This window comes from Salvelinus sp. IW2-2015, linkage group LG6.1, assembly GCF_002910315.2.
Source record: "Salvelinus sp. IW2-2015 linkage group LG6.1, ASM291031v2, whole genome shotgun sequence".
Classification (NCBI taxonomy): domain Eukaryota; kingdom Metazoa; phylum Chordata; class Actinopteri; order Salmoniformes; family Salmonidae; genus Salvelinus; species Salvelinus sp. IW2-2015.
This window is the reverse complement of record NC_036845.1, coordinates 20,506,972-20,530,534: the sequence shown is the minus strand read 5'-3', so window position 1 is coordinate 20,530,534 and position 23,563 is coordinate 20,506,972. Positions and strand designations below refer to the sequence as shown.

At 42.7% G+C, this 23,563-nt stretch overlaps 1 protein-coding gene across 1 annotated transcript in view; it reads right to left on the bottom strand.

The window, feature by feature from the left end:
- Positions 1-23,563, bottom strand: part of LOC111965295 (NADP-dependent malic enzyme) — a 124,663-nt gene that overhangs the window by 58,777 nt on the left and 42,323 nt on the right. The window contains exons 2-3 of the mRNA XM_023989378.1: positions 14,713-14,846; positions 10,354-10,503 (exon numbers count right to left, since the gene is read on the bottom strand). Of these exons, the coding sequence (XP_023845146.1) occupies positions 10,354-10,503; positions 14,713-14,846 (284 nt within the window). The remainder of the gene's footprint in view (positions 1-10,353; positions 10,504-14,712; positions 14,847-23,563) is intronic.

Genomic DNA, 23,563 nt, shown 5'->3' with positions numbered 1-23,563 from the left:
TGGAAAATAGCTCAGTTAAAACTTGAGACGGGGGGGAATTTGGAACGGTGACAAAGAATCCAGCATCAGCTGGACAAACAGTCCCTTTGCCTCCCTCCCCAATATCCCCCTTTCTCCCTCTCCTGTATGCAGAGACATGAGAAGCATTCCCGCTGCCTGAACCGCCAGCGACATGGGAAAATTATAACCCATAACCCTGCCTCCATCCATCCCTCCCTCCCCCTACACCACCTTCCTCCTGAGTCACTTGTCTTTCTACTGCAGCCCGTTGAATATAGGCAAGGCCTCCACCAGCCAGAGCCTCTTCCCATATGGCGCCATCCAGATCTGCAGCCATTGACGCTGTGGTGGATGACATTGCCAATCACATTGGATGACAATAGCAAACAGGATTTACAGGACATGCAGCCAACCTGAATGTGCGGTAAATAACACACACAGAGACAGAGAGTGAGCGAGAGAGACTGGTATGCAATTCCAGAATGCGCAGTATAAGAGAAGACTGCGTTTCTCTCAGGCCTTACCTACATTACAACAGGAGGAAAAGTCTCTCTTCCCAAAGAAAGGCATCCTGCTAAATGAATCAGAGCCACAGACCTGCAGAAACTGACAAGCCCTCCGATATCGTTCAGCCATATGCAGCTACACTTTCCATTAATTAGCCCCTTCTGCAGAGATCATTACTTTTCTGGCGCGCAAATGATGGTTTGTGTGGGTTGAAACGCGCCTCCTATTTGTGCCGAAATGTATCAGACTTGATATTTGACTCTGCTAACTGTGTGCAATGATCAATTACAATGTGTTTCTGCAAAAGGCTACTTTGTGTTAGCAACAGAGGTCAAGATTGGATCATACCACATGAGAAAATTGCATTAGTCCTTCCACTAAGTTGGGATCAGATTTTTTTTGGGGGGGGAAATAACCTAAAAGTAGCATGGTGGAGATGGGAGACAGGTCAAAACTAATTGTATAGCACCAGTAAATACTGTATGTGAGACTATGATTTATGGAGCATTATATACTTACATTTACAGACAAATATGGATAGAATTTTAGTAGATGTATGGGGGCAACACTGGGCAGGCTGCTACAACGATGTCCACTGTGAACCACTTGTAACGGTATCCCATTCTGATTCCTCATACATTACAGATGAGGAGATAATGTAGAACATTTATATGACACGGACAGGCCTGGACTGGGACAAACATATTTTATGACAAACAACCAGACATTTTCACGCACAATCCAGATTTTAGTAATAGTATTTTATTCAGATCCACCATTTTCTTCCCCCAGAAGAAGAACAATGCTGTAGGCCAAGACTGTCTCGCTCTTGGAGATCACGATGACTGTTGGAATCTTAATAAAATACTATTACTCTACAATGTAGAAAATAGTAAAATAAAGAAAAACCCTTGAATGAGTAGGTTTTCTAAAACTTTTGACCGGTAGTGTACTTTGTGTGTGTGTTCGTGTTTGGGGGTTCAAATAAAAAGGGTTAGCAAATAAAAATTAGAGGCACTATAAACCTAACTTCTCTTTTAATCATGTTTTCCCACAGCTTAAGAGTTGGTGGGAACTGAGATCAAACTGCCCACAAACCAAGTTATTGAAACTGACTTTTTACAAAATAAGAGACACACAGGAATTATTGCTGATGATAGTATAATATCAGCCTAAAACATCCAAAATAACCAATATGAATGGACAGGTCATCAGGGAGAGTAAACTCAGATACATTGACCTCTAAGAGGGGACACATTTAACTGTGACACCATGGGGAGTAGGGTAAAGTAGATATATGGACTGCCGTTGAGAACCAAATCTAAAAACATTTAAGTATGGATTTTACAGGCGGTTAGTGAACTAACTCTGGCATCGTTAATCTATTCCCAAACAAATAAATTGGATTTTAATCAGTGTCCAAACACTGCATGTTCTGATCGCCTATATTGCCAAACCAACATACTGCCAGCAAAATTTGTGGTGGAGAAGTACGGTGGCAACCAGGCACATTTTGATAACATGCCAGGAAGTGACAGACCCTACAGTAAATGCATGTGATCCCCTACTCTTCTCTCATTATAAAAATATTGAGAGACTGGGAATAGAGGAACTGGCAAGGTTTATAACTAAACATAAAAATACATTTGATGTACAGTAGACTTTTGGTGTGGCTGTGTATGAGCAAGACAATGAGCCTGTGTGTGCATGGGAGCCATATAGTATGTGACTTATCAGTGTTACTAACGTTTACATCTTATGGTTGATTCCTCCCTTTAAATAGAGCGTGTAATAGAGGATATAAGGTTCAAGGCATATGGCCATAAGTTCACAAACCACATCAGGGAGTTTTATTTCCAGTTCTAATATACAAATATACAAGAGGTTTTCTAGCAGGGAATGGAACAGAAATTATTTGCCAATCATTATGTTCTGAACAGAACCACTATTTTTCTATTTTCGTTCCCCTGTTCCAACCAGCAAAATAAAGTTCTGAACAAGTTCGAACCCCCCAAAAAGTACCTTTCTGTTCCTTTTTTAATCTGTGAAATCAACCGTTTTTTTTACATTTAGTTCATTAAATTACATCACCAAATCAGTTTTGATAGAGCAGGCAAGCTATTTGTTTACATGCGTGGTGGACAGATACGTGTAGTCTATGGTGCAAGATGTGACTGAGATTTGCAGGTGGGGAGAGAGGGTTGAGGAGGACGCTTGAAGCATGGGCACCTTGTTATGCATTATCTGAATTACGTCCACAGAATTATACCTGTAGGAGGAGGGGCTTCTATGGAGGAACTTTGAACGTCCTTTGAGCTAGCTAGCTAACTAGCAAGTTTCAGCTAGCTAGCTAACAGGCTTGGGTGTGCAGAGCAGCACCAGAATTAAAAACACGTTTTACCCTTTTGTATTTAATAAAGGTCTAGTTATCACGTTTCACATTGGATTTATTAAATACAAAAGGGTAAAACGTGTTTTTAATTCTGGTGCTGCTCTGCACACCCAAGCTTGTTAGCTAGCTAGCTGAAGCTTGCTAGTTAGCTAGCTAGCTCAAAGGACATTCTTCTTGGAGGAACTTCTATGGAGGAACGTTGAATGTCCTTTGAGCCAACTAGCTAATAAGCTTGGATGTCCAGAGCAGCACCAGAATTAAAAACACGTTTTACTCATTTTTATTTCATAAATCCAATGTGAAACGTGATATCTAGACCTATAGTATCCCTGACTAGCATTGAAAAAGTTTATCCATTATTTTCCAGCAAATTAAAAGTATCCCTCCCCATCTTCTGAATCAAACCTGTAATGTCAGTAATGTAGCCTATGCTTCGGAAGGGGGTGGGGGCAAGTAGCCTAAACACAGGCAGACACTGGAATACGTTTCTGAGTGACAGAGTGAGGGGCTTTGCATAAGCACTTTGTCACATTGTGGGACTAGAAAAAAATGCCTGGAATGTAAAATAACGTTATTAACCAGTTCCCATGATTTTAAAATAACGGAGAGTATGGATCACTTTCGTTCCAGGTTCCGTTTCTGTTCCTTGAAAAAGGAGAACACGGTTTTGGGTTCACACGGTTTTGGGTTCTGTTCCCTGAACCGGTTCCAACCCCTGGTTTCTACCGTTTATAGGCAAACCATAACTGTGAGCTGATGGGGTTTGTCATATCAAAACAAAATAGTTTTAGGGGCTCCTTTTAGAATGAATTACAGTATGCAGCTCTTCAGCCATCAAATAGGAAGTTTTGTGGATCTGAGATTTATCATAATCATCAATGTCAAGTGCATCTGTAAGCTGCTGTCTTGACCAGATCTCCCTTAAACTGATTATTCTTGGTTAAATAAATGTAACTTTATTTAACTTCCTAGTTAAATAAAAGTTAATTATGCCTCTCTAACATACCTGCCATTCTTGTCACAGAACAAGTGCTCCTCTGGGGGCATAGCAGTCATTTTCTCTCATATCTGTTGACTTGCCTCAACCACATTATGATTGTCATTCATTAGTTGTCCCCCATGATGTTTGTCACATGCGATATCTCAGACAGCACCGGCCCGATTTTGATGAAACTTGGGTGAATGATGCGTCTTGCAATAGAGATCCTCCATTTAAGGTTGGCCAGATGGTGGCGCTATAACAAATGATTGAAAATGCTAATTTTGAAAGGTCACGTACCCTAATCCTGTTTGTGAAAGATCTCTCAAAGCAATACTTTCCAGACCAGTACCTAAAACAACATGGATGCTATTGACCAATAAACATTCACATGAGCGTGGTCTAGCACATAAATGCATATACAAATCAGTCAAGAATATTCGTATTGTATAATAATTTTGCAGACATGTTGCAAACACTCAAGACTCAACATATGCAAGAACATTCCTATGCTAAATGATTTCATAAAATATCGATAACACAATGGTTCTGTAATGGCCACACATTTATATCTCTTGATCTGTTTGACCCAGAGTGATGAAATTTGGTACACATGCTCAGGGATATGAGTCTAGCCATCTCAGACACCACTGGCCCAATTGACTAAACTTGGGTGAATGATGTGTCTTGCCATAGAGATCCATCATTTACACTGCTTGGCCCAAAGGGGGCGCTGCATCATTCGTGTGGGACGACATGTTTACTGTTGCCTTGTCTGACCATGGTACAATCAGACTTGGCTTAACCTTGAAACCATTAAACCCTTGGACATTAGCTGTATGAGATTATTATTTTGTGTATTAGCCAGAAATGCAACATCAGAAGAGAGAACACGGACTACTTCTAAATTGAATACTATTTGCCTACTGGACCCACTAAACTCAACTTCTTTGTTTGGGGAAAAAGTGTGCATCTAGAGCTGAAGCCTGAAGTGCCACAGCTGGAAAAACAGTGTCTAAAGTTAACCATGGGGGCTGTAGACTACGTGGCCAGACTGCCATGGAGCATCAGGTTCAGTAAAGCACACGGCCCAAACAACCAATCCCTCAGCATGGATTTCATTAATCATCACGAAATGGATAGTTTGGGACAGTAACTCAAAAACGATGTACTGTAGCTAGGGATATCCATACAACACTATAGTTGTATTGAGATTGAAATGCATTTAATCCTGCTACTGTAGCTTGCATCAGGCTCATTTGGTGTAACAGCACTTTATATCCAGTAAATTGTGTTGCATATGACATTTCATGCTCCTGATATATAGATGAATTCCTCAGATTGGCAACATGGGTTTTTAGCCTGGCTCGGAGAGAAAGGAGAAAGAGAGACAGAGACTGCAGATGATGCTGTGCCAATAAGGTTGGGAGTTGGAACACGAGTGGGGCTTTTCGTTTTGGGTTTTTCCCATTCACCCTGGGGGAAACAAAGCTGGATTCAACAAACCAGCAGCGAACCTGTTCCGTGAAGAGACAAATGCTTTGTGTTAAGATGTTTCTGCTTGCTTGCAGTGGTCCCGAAACCCCGGTCATACGTGTAACATGCGTGTGGTCGTGTGTTAAATCCCACACACACTCACACAGCTGGCCTTTAAAAAGCCACAGAAGAACGGGGCCACACAGCACTGGCGCCCCTCCTTCCTAAACACTCCGCCAACATCTGCTCTGGCGTCACTGCAGCACACACACATATGCAAGTACGCATCAATGCACACGAGAGATATAAACTCAATATTTTCTTTAATTCTCAATCTTGCTCTAAATCGTATTATCTCATGCCCTTCCACAGTCGAAATTATTTGGCCAAAAAAGATAATTAAAAACGTACACACAATAAAGTTAGTTTAAAGTAGCCGAGATGTGCCAACACAGAGTATTTCATAAAGCAATGTATTTAACTTCTCCCTACTTGATGCTTTATGGTTCCACTTCTGAATCCAATAAAATATAAAAATGACTATATTTAGAATTGATATATAGAATGATGACGCTGAACTAACCTGGGAGCTAGTTTTCAGTAAATCAATGCATTGTTGAAGGTTTGCTAAGCATTGACATGTTTAGACCACATTGAGTGTAGAGTTAAAGTGTGCTTGAAAATTAAATGTGATTATTAGAATGACTGTAAACAGTGAAGCAGTCAATCACTAAATCACTTTAGTTCTCCCCTATAGCCTGTTTGTGCAGCATTCCTGTGAGCCAAAGTCTTTCTCTCTCTCTCTCTCTCTCTGGGGGAGGGTGACAGAGAGACAGAGAGAGAGAGAGAGACACAGAGAGACACAGAGAGAGAGACACAGAGAGAGAGAGACACACAGAGAGAGAGAGACACAGAGAGAGAGAGAGAGAGAGACACAGAGAGAGAGAAGTGTGAGCCAGATCCTAACTTATCCTCCCCCAGAGGAGAGAGGAATGGGGAGGAGGATGGAGATGGCTGGATCGGAGCGGAGAGTGGAGGAGGTGATTGTTCAGCATAGCTCCGTTCCAGATAAAGCTTGGCCAGAGGGGGTGAGAGGGAGTTTCAGTCTGATGACCTGATGCTGTGTGTGAGCACACTGACCCTATTAGAATCCAGAACACTGGCGAGGAGAGCCCTGCTTATCCAAACATCTACAAGGTGTCTTCTATTAGGCCAAGTAGCATGGCTAAATCCACAAGGTCCTATAGTGACTAGGAGTTCTCACACACAATACTGTAAGAGTTAATCCTCCCAAATCCTGTCATAAGTTCTCCAATACACATACAGCAAGAGAYATGCAGGATCAAATTGAAAACCTGTAATGAAATAGGAAAGGATATTCCAGTTGACCACAGTGCATGTCTCCTGAATAAACTGAGAGGGACTATGGTTTCAAGTCAGGTAATACCTGCAGCGGGAATTCATTTCTTATCACAAAGGTTAGTGTAGAGAAAAAGGAGAGGTAATATTCAAGGTCTTTTGCTTATTTTGGCTCCAAACTTTTTACCAAGCAGACCCAAAGACATAAACTCTAAATTGTTTTACAAGGTCCTCAAAGTCTGAGGTAATTAATCCCAAATGTTTTGCCACTTTCCTCATGAGGTCAGCGCAATTCCAAACCTTTCCTCTCTAATTTCGCCTCTCCCGTCCCCCCATTCCCTCTCTCTTTCTTTATAAAGTCTGATTGTATAATTTACAACGCAACAATTCTGTTTCCTTCATGATGTATGATGGAACATACTTATGGCATGGTCATAAAATAGATCACATGATTAACTTCTCAAACGCATGCATATAAAAGGATTTAACCAATGTGGCAGTTACTCAATCCAGCTATCAAAGACTTGTCTCAGTCGAATGCTCTCGTGGATTAAACATCCAAGAGGGCAATTTTCTACTTAGCTACTTAGACTACATGCTCATCGATTCAAACAACACTCTCCTCTTACACGCTTACACCAGCACTGTGTGTGGGCCTGAATGTTGGATCACAACACTTAAGCCTCTACCCGGGGGACTGAGGCGCTTCATCAAGCACATGTTTCCCCTTCAGACTGCGGTAGCACAGTGGCAACTTCTTCATTAAGACAGCATAGCCATTTATACTGTATGTTAATAATGGCCTTTTATATCTCGCCTTTTGGTTTAATCATAGGCTCTCCTCTCGACTATGTAAGTCTAATTATCTTACAGCTTTGTCAATCATTGGCATTATTGTAAAGCTCGCAGCCGTTGGACTCTGGTGCAGCGGAAACGTGTTCTCTGGAGTGATGAATCACCCTTCACCATCTGGCAGTCCCGTCGAACAAATCTGGGTTTGGCGGATGCCAGGAGAACGCTACCTGTCCCAATGCATAGTGCCAACTGTAAAATTTGGTGCAGGAGGAATAATGGTCTGGGGCTGTTTTTCATGGTTCGGGCTAGGCCCCTTAGTTCCAGTGAAGGGAAATCTTAACGTTACAGCATACAATGACATTCTAGACAATTATATTCAGTTTGGGGAAGGCCSTTCTCTGTTTCAGCATTATATGCCCCTGTGCACAAAGCGAGATCCATACAGAAATGGTTTGTCGAGATCTGTGTGGAAGAACTTGACTGGCCTGCACAGAGACCTGACCTCAACCATCGAACACCTTTAGGATGAATTGGAACGCCGACTGCCAGCCAGGCCTAATAGCCCAACATCAGTAGGCTAATAGTCTTGTGGCTGAATGGACAGAGATCAGTGAATCAGCTCTGTTTTGACACTTCATAGGACTTGACCTTTGCCCCCTGCAATGGAGCCTAGTATTGACGCGTTTAGTCTGCGTGAAGCGGATTACAGACAGTAAGCCTGGGTAGGACCAAAAGGACGCCTCTCCCACACAGTGCGCTTTATACCTGAGGGGAAGGCAGTGATTAGAGAGCTAACATCAGTCTGTTCAGCCACTACAGGCACACACACATCCAGGCATAAGCACACACGTAAGCACGCACGCAAACTCAGGAATTCATTACTGATCTATCTAAATGGTGCTACTTTGTGTGTGTAAATCTGCTAGAAGAGTTAGAGAGAATCACAGAGACAGATATGTAGACAAAGACAGTGATAATAGAGACAGCTAAGTTGTCCCTATAAAGACCAGTTGACCATAGAAAAGGCGATCTGAGAGGCTATGTGATCTATATACAGTACATGCATGCTCGAGCTCCCCGAATGTGAGTTCCCTGTGAATCTAGGCTGTGAGTTCAACCAATCAGGGGTAGACGTAACATAGTCAATGTAAATCCGGGGACACTCCAATTCGTATGATATGTTACGTTTCGTATGGTATGTACGGTACAGTAGGTATCATCCATTTTGTATGATATGTTCAGATTTACAATTCATATGATATATGTTACGAATTGCAATTCGTACAATATGTTACAAATTTACAAAATGTATGATATGTAACGAATTCCAAACTGTTGTGGCTAACCTTTGCTAGGTGGCTAACGCTAACTTTAGCTAGGTAGTTAACGTTAGCTAGGCTAGGGGTTAGGGTTTAAGGTTAAAGGGTAATGGTTAGGGATGGGGGAAGGGTAACGCAATGAGATGCAGGGGAGAGGGGCTAAGGACCAGGTTTGTGGAGTCTACAGAGCCTGCTGCTAACTGACCCACTGTCACACCTCTACCAGTCCCAAATTCCCCACCCCCGGCCTCTGCAGCTCGCAGTGTGTCTTGGCCCACTGCATTGTGGGTCTGCAGGGAGATATAAGATCACTCCTCTAGCCCAGTGTCAGAGGTAGGGGAGCTAGGAGTATGCTAGACATATTTTCCACATACTTGCTCTGGGGAAATTGTGGAAAAGGGGGTTGTATAACTCCAAGTATGTGGGAGTGTGCACTTAGGTTTACAAACACATTTTAAATGTGCCCAGGGTAAGCATTTCAAATAAAACAGCTTTGGATTTAGCATTCGCTACTAATCAAAAGCATCCCTGGACATGATCAGTTTATTTGGGGTTTTTGAGACCCGCAAGGAAAAGTTCACTGAGGATATGAGTGAGTGTGTCCCAAATGGCACCCTATTCCCTATATAGTCCATATGGGCCCTGGTAAAAAAAAAAAAGAAGAGTTGTGCACTATATATTGAATAAGGTGCCATTTGGAATGCACACAGTGTGTCAGTCTGTGACTGACTGACAGAGTGACTGACGAGAGAGTGAGAGGAGAGAGTGAGAGGGTCTATAAAGAGCGTTTATAACTGAGAGGTACTAGACAATATAACTTCAACATCCTTCTCCCTCAGTAGTTGACTACAGAACAATACTCTCGGTGGCGTTTCTTGGACCATGTTAGTTCTAATGTCTAAGACTCAAAACAAACGCAACACCTGACATCTTCACAACACAGTCTAGATATGTTAAAGCTAAGTCAAGCATGATCAGCTCCTTGACATTGTCTGAATGTGTGTTATATTCATTTGATCTCCATTATGACTCTAATGAGGGAGTTTAAAGGTGACAGAGACGTGGACCTAATTGTTTGAGGAGAAACAGACACAGATAACTGAGCAGACCGAAGAGGCAAGTCCTGCTTTATGCAATGCCAAGTCCATTCAAGGTGAACTGTACACTGTAACTTCTTATACTGGCCTAAGCTGCCCAAGGACTCGCAGAACCCAACTCGACACAGACCCGCCCCAGCCTCTGATTTTGATTGAGAGTTTGTTGCAACAGGCGCCAAGTCCAACATACACAGATGTTTGAAAATTCAAAAGGATTTGTTTCATAAGAATGCATCTAAATTATTTGACAATTGATGGTAAAATCTTAAAACAATGTTAAGGCTGGCCACGAGCAGCAAGTGTGTGTGTGTGTGTGTGTGACAGTATATCCATTAGGCCTATTCAGTGTGTGTGTGTGCATGCATGTGGTGTGTGTTAGTGCTCCCATGTGTGTGTGCATACATCCATGTGTGTGTGTTTCTCCCTCACCTGGGTCTCCTGAAGGCAAGGCCATACATCTGGCAGGCCAGGCCCACGGTGGGGGTGTAAACAATAGGCATGAACCTCTCTGTGTCGGACGTCAGCACACGGTAGAACAGCTTCTCATTCCTGTCCTGGAGCCCCATCAGAAACACATATCTGGGAATGGCAGAGGAGGAGGGGGTGAGGGAAAAGGTGAAAATCTTTAACACTGATTCCTAAACTGTGCATGCAAAACAGACTTTAGAGGGACTTAAGAGTTACTGTTGCTTATGTTACAAATGCTTAGAAAAATACACAGCGCACAGAAACACCCATTAGATATCCTACACAAGCTCCTTGTTATGATCAAACATTGACAGGGGGACCCATATTAATTACTGGCCCACTCCACAGGCTCTCAAGAAATAAGAAAGCTGCCCATAAAATATGGTATATTGTCCCTCTTGTTGGGATGATAGGAAGTATGCATGGCCTTCTCCCACATGGTCATTGGATACAAGGTGTTAACAATCTCTTTAAAAAAAAAGGTTGATGGTGTTCCAGCCAGATCAAGTCATGGCTTACATCATACCACAGGGACCATCCACTAGATTCAGACACGGGATGATTTTCTTTTGAGTATCCACTCAAGGGGGCCGGAACATAATTACAAATCATTTGTTGACTGCAAATTGACCGCAAGAAGCCCAAACAGATATAATATTTGGCTAAAACATGATCATTTCATTTTACCTTGCTTATATTTGTATACGATCACTTGCCTGCCTGTCTATTATGCATGGGAATTCTTGGGAACAGATTTCCAAAAGTAAAATCACTTGGAGCTGATTCCCTGGTGTTTTTACAGTATTTTATGTCCAACAATAAAAAATAAATAAAATGTTTTTAAAGAATTTGCTCAGGGGGGCCAAATAAAACCACCCACAGGCCAAATTTGGAAATTCTGCCATAACACCACAATTCAATCACGAACTAGGGACACAGAAAGAGACCAACTTATTGGTGCCCAACATTGTGTAATTGGTGATGTGACTTTGAGGCCATGTCAAGACAGTGTCAAGCTAGGGTTGTACCACTCACATGCCACTAGGAAACGGGGTGGCACAAAATGTATATTGTCAGTAAAATTTGGTATTTCAGTCTAGGTGGCCTAGACGCATATGATTATTTTGATTTCACTTATCTAGTTGTCTTTTCCACTAGCGACTACAACTTGAGCCTGTTGTGGCTCTCTCTCGGCCTGAAAGCATATCACAGTCACACACACACTTTTTTTCAGATAGTGTTTGGGCTGTGTTAACAAGCGTGTGAAACTCTGCTTAAACTTGGCATGGGAAAATAAAAAATGTCCCTCTTTCAACCCCCTTCTTTCTCCATCCAAATTCATGATTCTTTATGATTCTTGACACTCTTGCCGGTTGGTTTTTATGATATTTCTTTAAACTGCTAGATAGCATATCACATGCATCAGGTAAAAAATCTGAAATTGACATTTTAAGAGTTGACCCCTATGACATTTTAATATTCGTGAGTCCTTCTCTTTATCTCTCCCACTGTGTCTTTGTGCATAGAAGAAGATTTCCCCAATAAATCCAGCCTAGGCCACCATCTCTGTTATCATAGACATGTTTGGGCTTAAAGCCAGTGATGTCCAGAATCCAGCCTGCTTTATCAATGTCCAGACACCAGAATGAAGCTCTGCTTTGGGGAGTAGTAAAAACAGTAAATATCTGCTGCTTGGAATAGAATGGCATGTATCGTTTTGTGAGCGTTTTGAGCAACCGGCATGCAAAAATAAAGTGACATGGTCGGGTCCAGTAAATACCACAGAAAGCTTGAGAAAAAAGTAAGGCCCAGACTGCAATGGAAATACTATGGCCAGAGGCATGAGGACAGGCAGGGCGAACACCAGCTCTAATAAAGTGTTCCCATGCCATGAGACAAATTGTTGATGACATTGAAAGGGCATGGGAAAGGGAATAAAACACGCTAATTGCTGTTTTGGAGGATTGGTGTGGTACAGTATAGCAACCGTACCTCTTAGTCATCATACTACCACGCTGGAAAATCAAGTGGGATAAAAGTAGTGGTGGAAAAAGTACCCAACTGTCATACTTGAGTAAAAGTAAAGATGCCTTAATAGAAAATGACTCAAGTATAAGTAAGTCACCTGGTAAAATTCTACTTAAGTAAAAATACTTTAACTGGAAGGAAAGGCGACCAAAGGAGGAATAGGCTTTGGGGGTGACCAGTGAGATATACCTGCTGGAACGCGTGCTACGAGTGGGTGCTGCTATGGTGACCAGTGAGCTGAGATAAGGCGGGGCTTTACCTAGCAGACACTTGTAGATAACCTGTAGCCAGTGGGTTTGGCGACGAGTATGAAGCGAGGGCCAACCAACGAGAGCGTACAGGTCGCAGTGGTGGGTAGTGTATGGGGCTTTGGTGACAAAACGGATGGCACTGTGATAAACTGCATCCAATTTGTTGAGTAGAGTGTTGGAGGCTATTTTATAGATGACATCGCCGAYGTCGAGGATCGGTAGGGTGGTCAGTTTTACGAGGGTATGTTTGGAACATGAGTGAAGGATGCTTTGTTGCGATATAGGAAGCCGATTCTAGATTTAATTTTGGATTGGAGATGCTTAATGTGAGTCTGGAAGGAGAGTTTACAGTCTAACCAGACACCTAGGTATTTGTAGTTGTCCACGTATTCTAAGTCAGAGCCGTCCAGAGTAGTGTTGCTGGACGGGCGGGCAGGTGCTGGCAGTGATCGATTGAATAGCATGCATTTAGTTTTACTTGCATTTAAGAGCAGTTGGAGGCCACGGAAGGAGAGTTGTATGGCATTGAAGCTCGTCTGGAGGTTAGTTAACAGTGTCCAAAGAGGGGCCGAAGTATAAAGAATGGTGTCGTCTGCGTAGAGGTGGATCAGAGAATCACCAGCAGCAAGAGCGACATCCTTGATGTATACAGAGAAGAGTCGGCCCGAGAATTGAACCCTGTGGCACCCCCATAGAGAATGCCAGAGGTCCGGACAACAGGCCCTCCGATTTGACACACTGAACTCTATCAGAGAAGTAGTTGATAAACCAGGCGAGGCAGTCATTTGAGAAACCAAGGCTGTCGAGTCTGCCAATAAGAATGTGGTGATTGACAGAGTCGAAAGCCTTGGCCAGGTCGATGAATACAGCTGCACAGCAATGTCTCTTATCGATGGCGGTTATGATATCATTTAGGACCTTGAGCGTGGCTGAGGTGCACCCATGACCAACTCTGAAACCAGATTGCATAGCGGAGTTTCAGCATGACAATGCCCCCGAGGACAAAGCAAGGTCCATACAGAAAAATGGTTTGTCGAGATCGGTGTTGAAGAACTTGACTGGCCTGCACAGAGCCCTGACCTCAACCCCATRGAACACCTTTGGGATGAATTGGAACGCTGACTACCAGCCAGGCCTAATAGTCCAACATCAGTGCTCGACCTCACTAATGCTCTTGTTGCTGAATGGAAGCAAGTCCCCGCAGCAATGTTCCAACATCTAGTGGAAAGCCTTCCCAGAAGAGTGGAGGCTATTATAGCAGCAAAGGGGGGGACCAACTCCATATTAAGGCCCCTGATTTTTGGAATGAAATGTTCGACGAGCACATACATACACTACCATGCCAAATGTAACTTTCAAAATAAAGAAATCATCCATGTATGATGCATTGTGCATGATATGAAGCTGTGTTTTGTGTCATAGGATGCAAAATACATAATACGGGGATGATTTCTATATTTTGAAAGTAACATATCTTGAAATCTTGATTGCTGACAAGCAAAACCTTTTGGGACTATGTCAACAATGGACTGATGAAAGAAATACCAAAATATAGTTTTTCGGTGGAATTTTCCTTTAAAACAGAGAAATCAACACAGAGAATATGGTACACCCACCCCCATGATTCAAAATGTTAAATTCCCTCTGCATGACTAACTACGTGCATGTGGTATCAATGACCAAGTTGCCAATGATCAAAGAAATCAGCCTGGGACATAAGCAATGCAGCATTACATAATGCTAAACCTTTGTGACCCTAATCAGCTGCAGTAGAGACTGAAATCAGCATTTATTTTATGTCTTAAAGAAGACATGTAAAAAGTAAGAGGAAGAATGAAGCCATAGAAATTGTGAAAAAAGTAGTAGCGGTTTGTTCAGTAACCAGTAGGGTGCTAGGATGGGTTGAATAAAGAGCTCAGAGGACTAGTCAGTAATCCTTCCCTTAAATCTCAGTCTCTTTGAAGGCTTCCAGGTGTGTGATCTTTCTCTCCCTGCGCGGAGAGGACAGACGAGACAGACGCACACAGGATCTCAGTCTCACCTGTCCAGGTCGTCCCTCTTCATCTCGTAGTTCTTGAGGACACGGAGGAGCTGAACGTCCTGGCTGAGGAAGCAGGGAGGCAGCAGGCCGTGGATCCCCAGCTGGAGACGTTCCTCCAGGGAGAAGGCCATGCCCTAAAACAAACAGAACCATAGGAGGGACATCTGTTAGACCATCATCATAACACCAGAGCACGGTAGGGGGATCTGTTAGACCATTAAACCACAATAACACCACAGACCACTATTTAAGGCCACTGTGGGCCAGCTTCTGTAGGACTACTGGATGAGAAAGACTGTCTGACCTTACTGTATACGGTAAGCCCTCTGGTCCCAACTACTAAAAATTAATCYTGCTACTGTATGTCTTGACTATAAACTGTGTACTTGAGTGTATGTATTTTGTCTTTGATTGAACTTTAATTGATACACTTCACATTACAAATTAACTTTGTGTAAAAAATGTTTTTATAATAGTTATTCTAAGTGTACAAGTCTATAGTCTGTGGAATGCTGGGCCTACATTCCAAACAGTTCAAAGTCCAGTTCAAGTCTAAAGTCAGCAGTAACTGGAGGAAGAATGGTTTAAACCACAGATCTCATGACCTACTTAAAATGTATGTTCTACAACCCTGCTATCCCCTTTACATTCAACATTACCGGCTGAGACTGCCCTGGTGAAACGTCCTTTGAACTTTTAGCCTAAGTTTGTATAAACAGGGACATTTCCATCCATCCCTCTTCAGAATCCCTGGAGTGATGATACTCAGGCTACTGCATGATCTGTCCTATCCCAGTGTTTGCTCTGGATGGGGGGTTCCCCTCAAGTATGAACCCTATTGGCTGATCTGATGTTCTGACTGTCTGCTCACATTCTGCTGTGATGTCCGTTCCCGTGAAGATACACACTGCAGCCATGAGACCAGGCTCTGTCTGACGACCACAAACTTTGACCTTTACCACAACCCTGACCTCCAGACGGGCATCTCGATAAACACACATGTTTAACATCTGGGTAGTGACCTTGAACACTACTGGATCTGTGAATCGGCTGTTGCCACTGTTGCCCCTCCTCTCTCACGGAGTCTGGTGGAGGGAGAAATAAGAGGATATGCTCATTGTTATAGCTGAAATAGAATAAATGGAAAGGTATCAGGTCAAAAACATGGTTTCCATTCCATTCCAGCCATTACAATGAGCCCAACCTCCGATTTAAAGTGACACCAGTCTCCACTTATCCATAGAGGTGCTGCCACCGCCCCATAGAGGGATCAGAGTGTGTCTAGCTGTGGTAGACAGTGTGTTTTAGACTCTCTGGATGTATTTTTACATATGTGCATAATAAAATACAAGTCTGCTGAACACACCAGATCCTGTCGCTGCTGGGATGGAATTGAAGTTGTGGTGCAACTTCTGTGTTTTGGAACGCACCCCACGAGGGCTTGGTKAAAATGTACAGCTTTTTCAAGGAATTGGCACTTTTAAATCTGGTTGAGGGGTTTGATTACATGGACGCAGAGAGAGTGAAGTAGAAAAGCATACAGTGCAATAAAATGTAGTGTTCTTGACGTCGTACTAACCGCAGGCACATTTTCAAACCTTTGCAGATTTTCTTWAAAAAAATATAACATTATTGGGTTTGGTCTCAACTGAACTTGGAGCTAATGACTCTGGGACAACACAGTTTAGAGTGCATGCATACACAGTGGACAACATCACAGAGAGGAAAACAAACACACAAACACACAGATTCCTCTTGGCAGAACATCTGAGGAACAGGATAAGTGTTTGCCTAAACACTTCTCAAATCAGCAATGTTATTTTGTAAAATTTCTAACGAGGAGCCTTCACACAGATTCTATTATAAATAACGGGGGACGTTTGGGCTGAGAGGTTGACAGCTTGGATGTCATCTATTGTACCTGTGACTTTCAGTGGACCCATGGTCTMATGTCAATGCACTCAATTTCTGTCAGCAGGCCAACAAGTGTGTCAAGTCACAGCCCAAAGCCTACACTAGTCATGGATTTGTAGTTTTCCATACTGCCACATAACAGTACATTATAATACAGTAAAGCCTAAAGTACATCAACAACTTTTGGTCAGATGTAACCACTGTAGTAGTTCCTATTGACATTGACACTTGTCCCTTGTTTTCGAGCTAAAACACATACAAAAACACACCCTGCCCTGAATGCAATTTCAATGATGATTAGGTACAATTCTCTTTTGTTCTGCTGTTTAAGAGCAATGTTTGATATTTCAATAAAGTTATGTTGCCTCTTTGTGCCTGTCCTTTCTCCAGGCTTGACTGAGTATGTACTTAAATGACCTGAGGAGCAGACACTCAATACTGCCAGCTCGGAATTACTACCTTCCTCATAATCGAAAGATACATTCTATTTTGCTAAGAGCCAGTGGTTGACATCATAAAGGGTGTCTCCTTAGAGGCTTTGGACTGCACTGGCCATTATACAGCTGTTTAAGTGGCTCATACAACTGACCATGAGACATATTGGAGACTAGTCTAGAAGCTCTGGAAATGAAGCAAGGTTTTTAAAAATACATGAATCGAGCTTCATATAATGTGGTGACATTATTATATGAGATCAAGCCTCAGATGTGTGACTGCACATGCCACATGTGTCAAACCAGAGAGGAAGAGGAGAAGCGAGAGGAATAACTGGGCCAAAAATCTGTCTTCTCCAGCAGGTGGCATTTTTTGTATTTTTCGCTCCAAGCAAAGAGTTTATAAACTCAGCAACAAAAAAAAACGTCCCTTTTTCAGGACCCTGTCTTTCACAGATAATTTGAAAAAATCCAAATAACTTCACAGATCTTCATTGTAAATGGTTTAAACATTGTTTCCCATACTTGTTCAATGAACCATAAACAATTAATGAACATGCACCTGTGGAACGGTCGTTAGGACACTAACAGTTTACAGACGGTAGGCAATTAAGGTCACAGTTATCAAAACTTAGGACACAAAAGAGGCCTTTCTACTGACTCTGAAAAACACCAAAAGAAAGATGCCCAGGGTCCTTGCAAGTATTTGATACACTGCCGATTTTGCAGGTTTTCCTACTTACAAAGCATGTAGAGGTCTGTCATTTTTATCATAGGTACACTTCAACTGTGAGAGACGGAATCTAAAACAAAAATCCAGAAAATCACATTTGTCATGATTTTTAAGTAATTAATTTGCATTTTATTGCATGACATAAGTATTTGATCACCTACCAACCAGTAAGAATTCCGGCTCTCACAGACCTGTTAGTTTTTACACCAAGGCCTGTACTCTGGAGCAGGATCAATTTGGAGGTGAAGGGTCCGTCATGGTCTAGGGCGGTGTGTCACAGCATCATCGGACTAAGCTTTGTCATTGCAGTCAATCTCAACGCTGTGCGTTACAGGGAAACATCCTCCTCCCTCATGTGGTACCCTTCCTGCAGGCTCATCCTGACATGACCCTCCAGCATGACAATGCCACCAGCCATACTGCGCCTTCTGTGCATGATTTCCTGCAAGACAGTAATGCAGTGTTCTGCCATGGCCACGAAGACCCCGGATCGGAGGGTGAGGGCTAGTGCCATTCCCCCCAGAAATGTCCGGGAACTTGCAGGTGTCTTGGGGAAGAGTGGGTAACATCTCACAGCAAGAACTGGCAAATCTGGTGCAATCCATGAGGAGATGCACTGCAGTAATTAATGCAGCTGGTGGCCCCACCAGATACTGACTGTTACTTTTGATTCTGACCCCCCCTTTGTTCATGGACACATTTGTCCATTTCTGTTAGTCACATGTCTGTGGAACTTGTTCAGTTTATGTCTCAGTTGTTGTCTTGTGTTCATACAAATATTTACACATGTTAAGTTGCTGGAAATATACACAGTTGACAGTGCGAGGACGTTTTCTTTTACTGAGTTTATATGGAGGTCAATGAGAGCATCGAATTTGATTAACAAAAATGTAATGACTTGTTTGCTACGTGTGTCTTATTTGATCAAATAGAAGTTGCGTAATGCTTAGGTTGTTACGAGTGTAATTGATATACAGTTGAAGTCGGAAGTTTACATACACTTAGGTTGGAGTCATTAAAACTCGTTTTTCAACCACTCCACACATTTCTTGTTAACAAACTATAGTTTTGGCAAGTAAGTTAGGACATCTACTTCGCACATGACAAGTAACTTTTCCAACAATTGTTTACAGACAGATTATTTCACTGTATCACAATTCTAGAGGGTAAGAKGTTTACATGCACTAAGTTGACTGTGCCTTTAAACAGCTTGAAAAATTCCAGAAAATTATGTCATGGCTTTAGAAGCTTCTGATAGGCTAATTGACATCATTTGAGTCACTGGAGGTGTACCTGTGGATGTATTTCAAGGCCTACCTTCAAACTCAGTGCCTCTTTGCTTGACATCATGGGAAAATCAAAAGAAATAAGCCAAAAAGAAAATGTAGACCTCCACAAGTCTGGATCATTGGGAGCAATTTCCAAATGCCTGAAGGTATCACATTCATCTGTACAAGCAATAGCACACAAGTATAAACACCATGGGACCACGCAACCGTCATACCGCTCAGGAAGGAGACACGTTCTGTCTCCTAGAGATGAACGTACCTTGTTGCGAAAAGTGAAAATCAATCCCAGAACAACAACAAATGACCTTGTAAAGATGCTGGAGGAAACAGGTACAAAAGTATCTATATCCACAGTAAAACGAGTCCTATATCGACATAACCTGAAAGGCCACTCAGCAAGGAAGAAGCCACAGCTCCAAAACCGCCATACTACGGTTTGCAACTGCACATGGGGACAAAGATGGTCTGATAAAACAAAAATAGAACTTTTTGGCCATAATGACGTTATGTTTGGAGGAAAAAGAAGGAGGCTTGCAAGCCGAAGAATATCATCCCAACCGTGAAGCACGGGGGTGGCAGCATCATGTTGTGGAGGTGCTTTGCTGCAGGAAGGACTAGTGCACTTCACAAAATAGATGGCATCATGATCATTTTCCTTTATGTGGATATATTGAAGCAACATCTCAAGACATCAGTCAGGAAGTTAAAGCTTGGTCGCAAATGGGTCTTCCAAATGGACAATGACCCCAAGCATACAAGCATACTTCCAAAGTTGTGGCAAATGCCTTAAGGACAACAAAGTCAAGGTATGGAATGTTCATCACAAAGCCCTGACCTCAATCCTATAGAAAATGTGTGGGCAGAACTGAAAAAGTGTTTGTGAGCAAGGAGGCCTACAAACCTGACTCAGTTACACCAGCTCTGTCTGGAGGAATGGGCCAAAATTCACCCAACTTATTGTGGGAAGCTTATGGAAGGCTACCCGAAACATTTGACCCAAGTTAAACAATTTAAAGACAATGCTACCAAATACTAATTGTGTGTATGTAAACGTCTGACCCACTGGAATGTGATGAAAGAAATAAAAGTTGAAATAAATCATTCTCTCACTATTACATGGAACCCAAACCGGCTGCGCGCGTGCGCCATCATGCGCTATCGTGCACCATTTTTTTGCCCCCCCACACCAAACGAGATCACGACCGCAGGTTAAAATATCAAAACAAATTCTGAACCAATGACATTAATTTGGTTACAGGTCCAAAAGCTTAAACATGTATGGCAATTTAGCTAGTTAGCTTGCACTTGCTAGCTAACGTTAATTTGTCCTATTTAGCTAGCTTGCTGTTGCTAGCTAATTTGTCCTGGGATAAAAAATTGAGTTGTTATTTTACCTGAAATGCACAAGGACCTCTACTCCGACAATTAATCCACGCATAAAACGGCCAACCGAATCGTTTCTAGTCATCTCTCTCCTTCCAGGCTTTTTCATCGTTTAACTTATATGGTGATCGCATCTAAACTTTCATAGTATTACCACGACAACCGGCAAAACAGTTTGCAGAAGACACAACAGTAGTGGCTTCATTACCACAACGATGAGACAGCCTACAGTGAGGAGGTGAGGGCACTCAGAGTGTGGTGGCAGGAAAACCTCTCACTCAACATCAACAAAACAAAGGAGATGATCGTGGAAACAGCAGAGGGAGCACCCCCTATCCACTGACTTGTTGAAAAGGTGGCATCCTATGATGGTGCACGTGGAAAGTCACTGAGCTCTTCAGTAAGGCCAATGTTTGTCTATGGAGATTGAATGGCTGTGTGCTCGACAATAGGTGGCTGAAATAGCCAAATCCACTAATTTGAAGGAGTGTCCACCTACTTTTGTATATATAGTTTACACACTCAATTGGACACGCGTACACACAGCTTTTGTCTTTTTGATTGCTTGCCCTAATAGTTTTAAAGTGTGATTGTTGCAAAGCTTTTCTCTTTCGCTTAGGGAGTCGAGGGTTGGGCAGGGTGGACTAGAATGCTTCCACATGTGGCGTACCACATCTAAGGTGCCGCGCCCTGTGCCAACACGTGTCGCCCGCAGATCCATGTTCCAGGAGCTAGTGGTAACCAAACAGACCTGTAATCTGCCCATGGGGCAATGCCACCCTCCAGCTCAGGCCACACTGCCACGGCCAAGCCTACCCCAAAACACACAGTACACAAGGAAACGGGTAATTAGTAGCCCAGATGGTGTAAGCATAGAATATAAAAGTATGTTATTTTCAAACTGATAAAAATCCTTCCGTGTGTTCCAGAAAGTTCCAGAGTTCAAAAAGCAGCGTTATTTGGGTTATTCATTCTGGAGGGAGAGTTTCAGAAGTTTGACTAGCCCTTCTCATGCCTCAACCATGTAATCTCACATCTCCCAAAACCCAAATACAGAGAGATGTTCAGGGGCCTGCCTAGTTTAACCTCAAATACACTAAAAGTTTAAAATGTCCAACACTGCAGGAAAGTTCTCCTGCAACAGGGTGATCAAATTAAAATCTTACATCTGTAACACTGCTCATAATTTGTCTCTTCCAACCTGAAGTACAATTTGCCCTCCGCTGTTGACATTTCCTGAATTTCCCCTCTTTCCTGCGTGTCCCCTGAGCTCTCGGTTTCGGTGGAAGCGAAGTCCCTCTTCTTGAAGAGAAAAGACGCCCATTGAGCGAGACCTAGGCCAAGACACCCCACTCACCCCAGTCTGAGATTAGATACAGAAACATAAGCCCTTCATGGAAGACAGATGGATAATGTTTGGCAGAAAAGATTCACTGGCACAAACATGTGATCAGAGAGGTTTAGACTCTGCTGCTCCCCCGAGCGCTATGGAAGGGGGACTGGAGTGCTCTCTGTTCATCCCAGAGAGACGGAGAGCGCTGAGCTGAGCCACTGCACCTCCACTGACGCTTTCCCACTGTAGGGTGTATAGGGCACAAGGGAAATGTGCACACAATCGAAAGGTGGATATATTGAAGCAACATCTCAAGACATCAGTCAGGAAGTTAAAGCTTGGTCGCAAATGGGTCTTCCAAATGGACAATGACCCCAAGCATACTTCCAAAGTTGTGGCAAAATGCCTTAAGGACAACAAAGTCAAGGTATTGGAATGTTCATCACAAAGCCCTGACCTCAATCCTATAGAAAATGTGTGGGCAGAACTGAAAAAGTGTTTGTGAGCAAGGAGGCCTACAAACCTGACTCAGTTACACCAGCTCTGTCTGGAGGAATGGGCCAAAATTCACCCAACTTATTGTGGGAAGCTTATGGAAGGCTACCCGAAACATTTGACCCAAGTTAAACAATTTAAAGACAATGCTACCAAATACTAATTGTGTGTATGTAAACGTCTGACCCACTGGGAATGTGATGAAAGAAATAAAAGTTGAAATAAATCATTCTCTCTACTATTACATGGAACCCAAACCGGCTGCGCGCGTGCGCCATCATGCGCTATCGTGCATACATTTATTTTGCCCCCCCACACCAAACGAGATCACGACACGCAGGTTAAAATATCAAAACAAATTCTGAACCAATGACATTAATTTGGTTACAGGTCCAAAAGCATTAAACATGTATGGCAATTTAGCTAGTTAGCTTGCACTTGCTAGCTAACGTTAATTTGTCCTATTTAGCTAGCTTGCTGTTGCTAGCTAATTTGTCCTGGGATATAAACATTGAGTTGTTATTTTACCTGAAATGCACAAGGACCTCTACTCCGACAATTAATCCACGCATAAAACGGCCAACCGAATCGTTTCTAGTCATCTCTCTCCTTCCAGGCTTTTTCATCGTTTAACTTATATGGTGATCGCATCTAAACTTTCATAGTATTACCACGACAACCGGCAAAACAGTTCATCTTTCAATCACCCACGTGGGTATAACCAATGAGGAGATGGCACGTGGGTACCTGCTTCTATAAACCAATGAGGAGATGGGAGAGGCAGGACTTGCAGCGTGATCTGCGTCAGAAATAGGAATGACTTCTATTTAGCCCTTGGCGTCGCAGACGCTCGCAAGCAGTGTGGGTGCAATAATTGAATAACACGCGACGTGTCCGGTCTTGTCAGCATGTTATTCTGAAATTTCACATTCTTAAAATAAAGTGGTGATCCTAACTGACCTAAGATGTGAATTTTTACAGGATTAAGTGTCAGCAATTGTGAAAAACTGAGTTTAAATCTATTTGGCTAAGGTGTATGTAACTTCCGACTTCAACTGTAAGTAGGACACGTTAGGTAGTAAGTACATCCGGCAGGTAGCCTAGTGGTTAGAGTGTTGGGCCAGTAACCGAAAGGTTGCTAGATCAAATCCCTGAGCTGACAAAGTAAAAAACTGTCATTCTGCCCTGAACAAGGCAGTTAGCCTAGGAACAGTGGGCTGTCATTGAAAATAAGAATTTGTTCTTAACTGACTTGCATAGTTAAATAAAG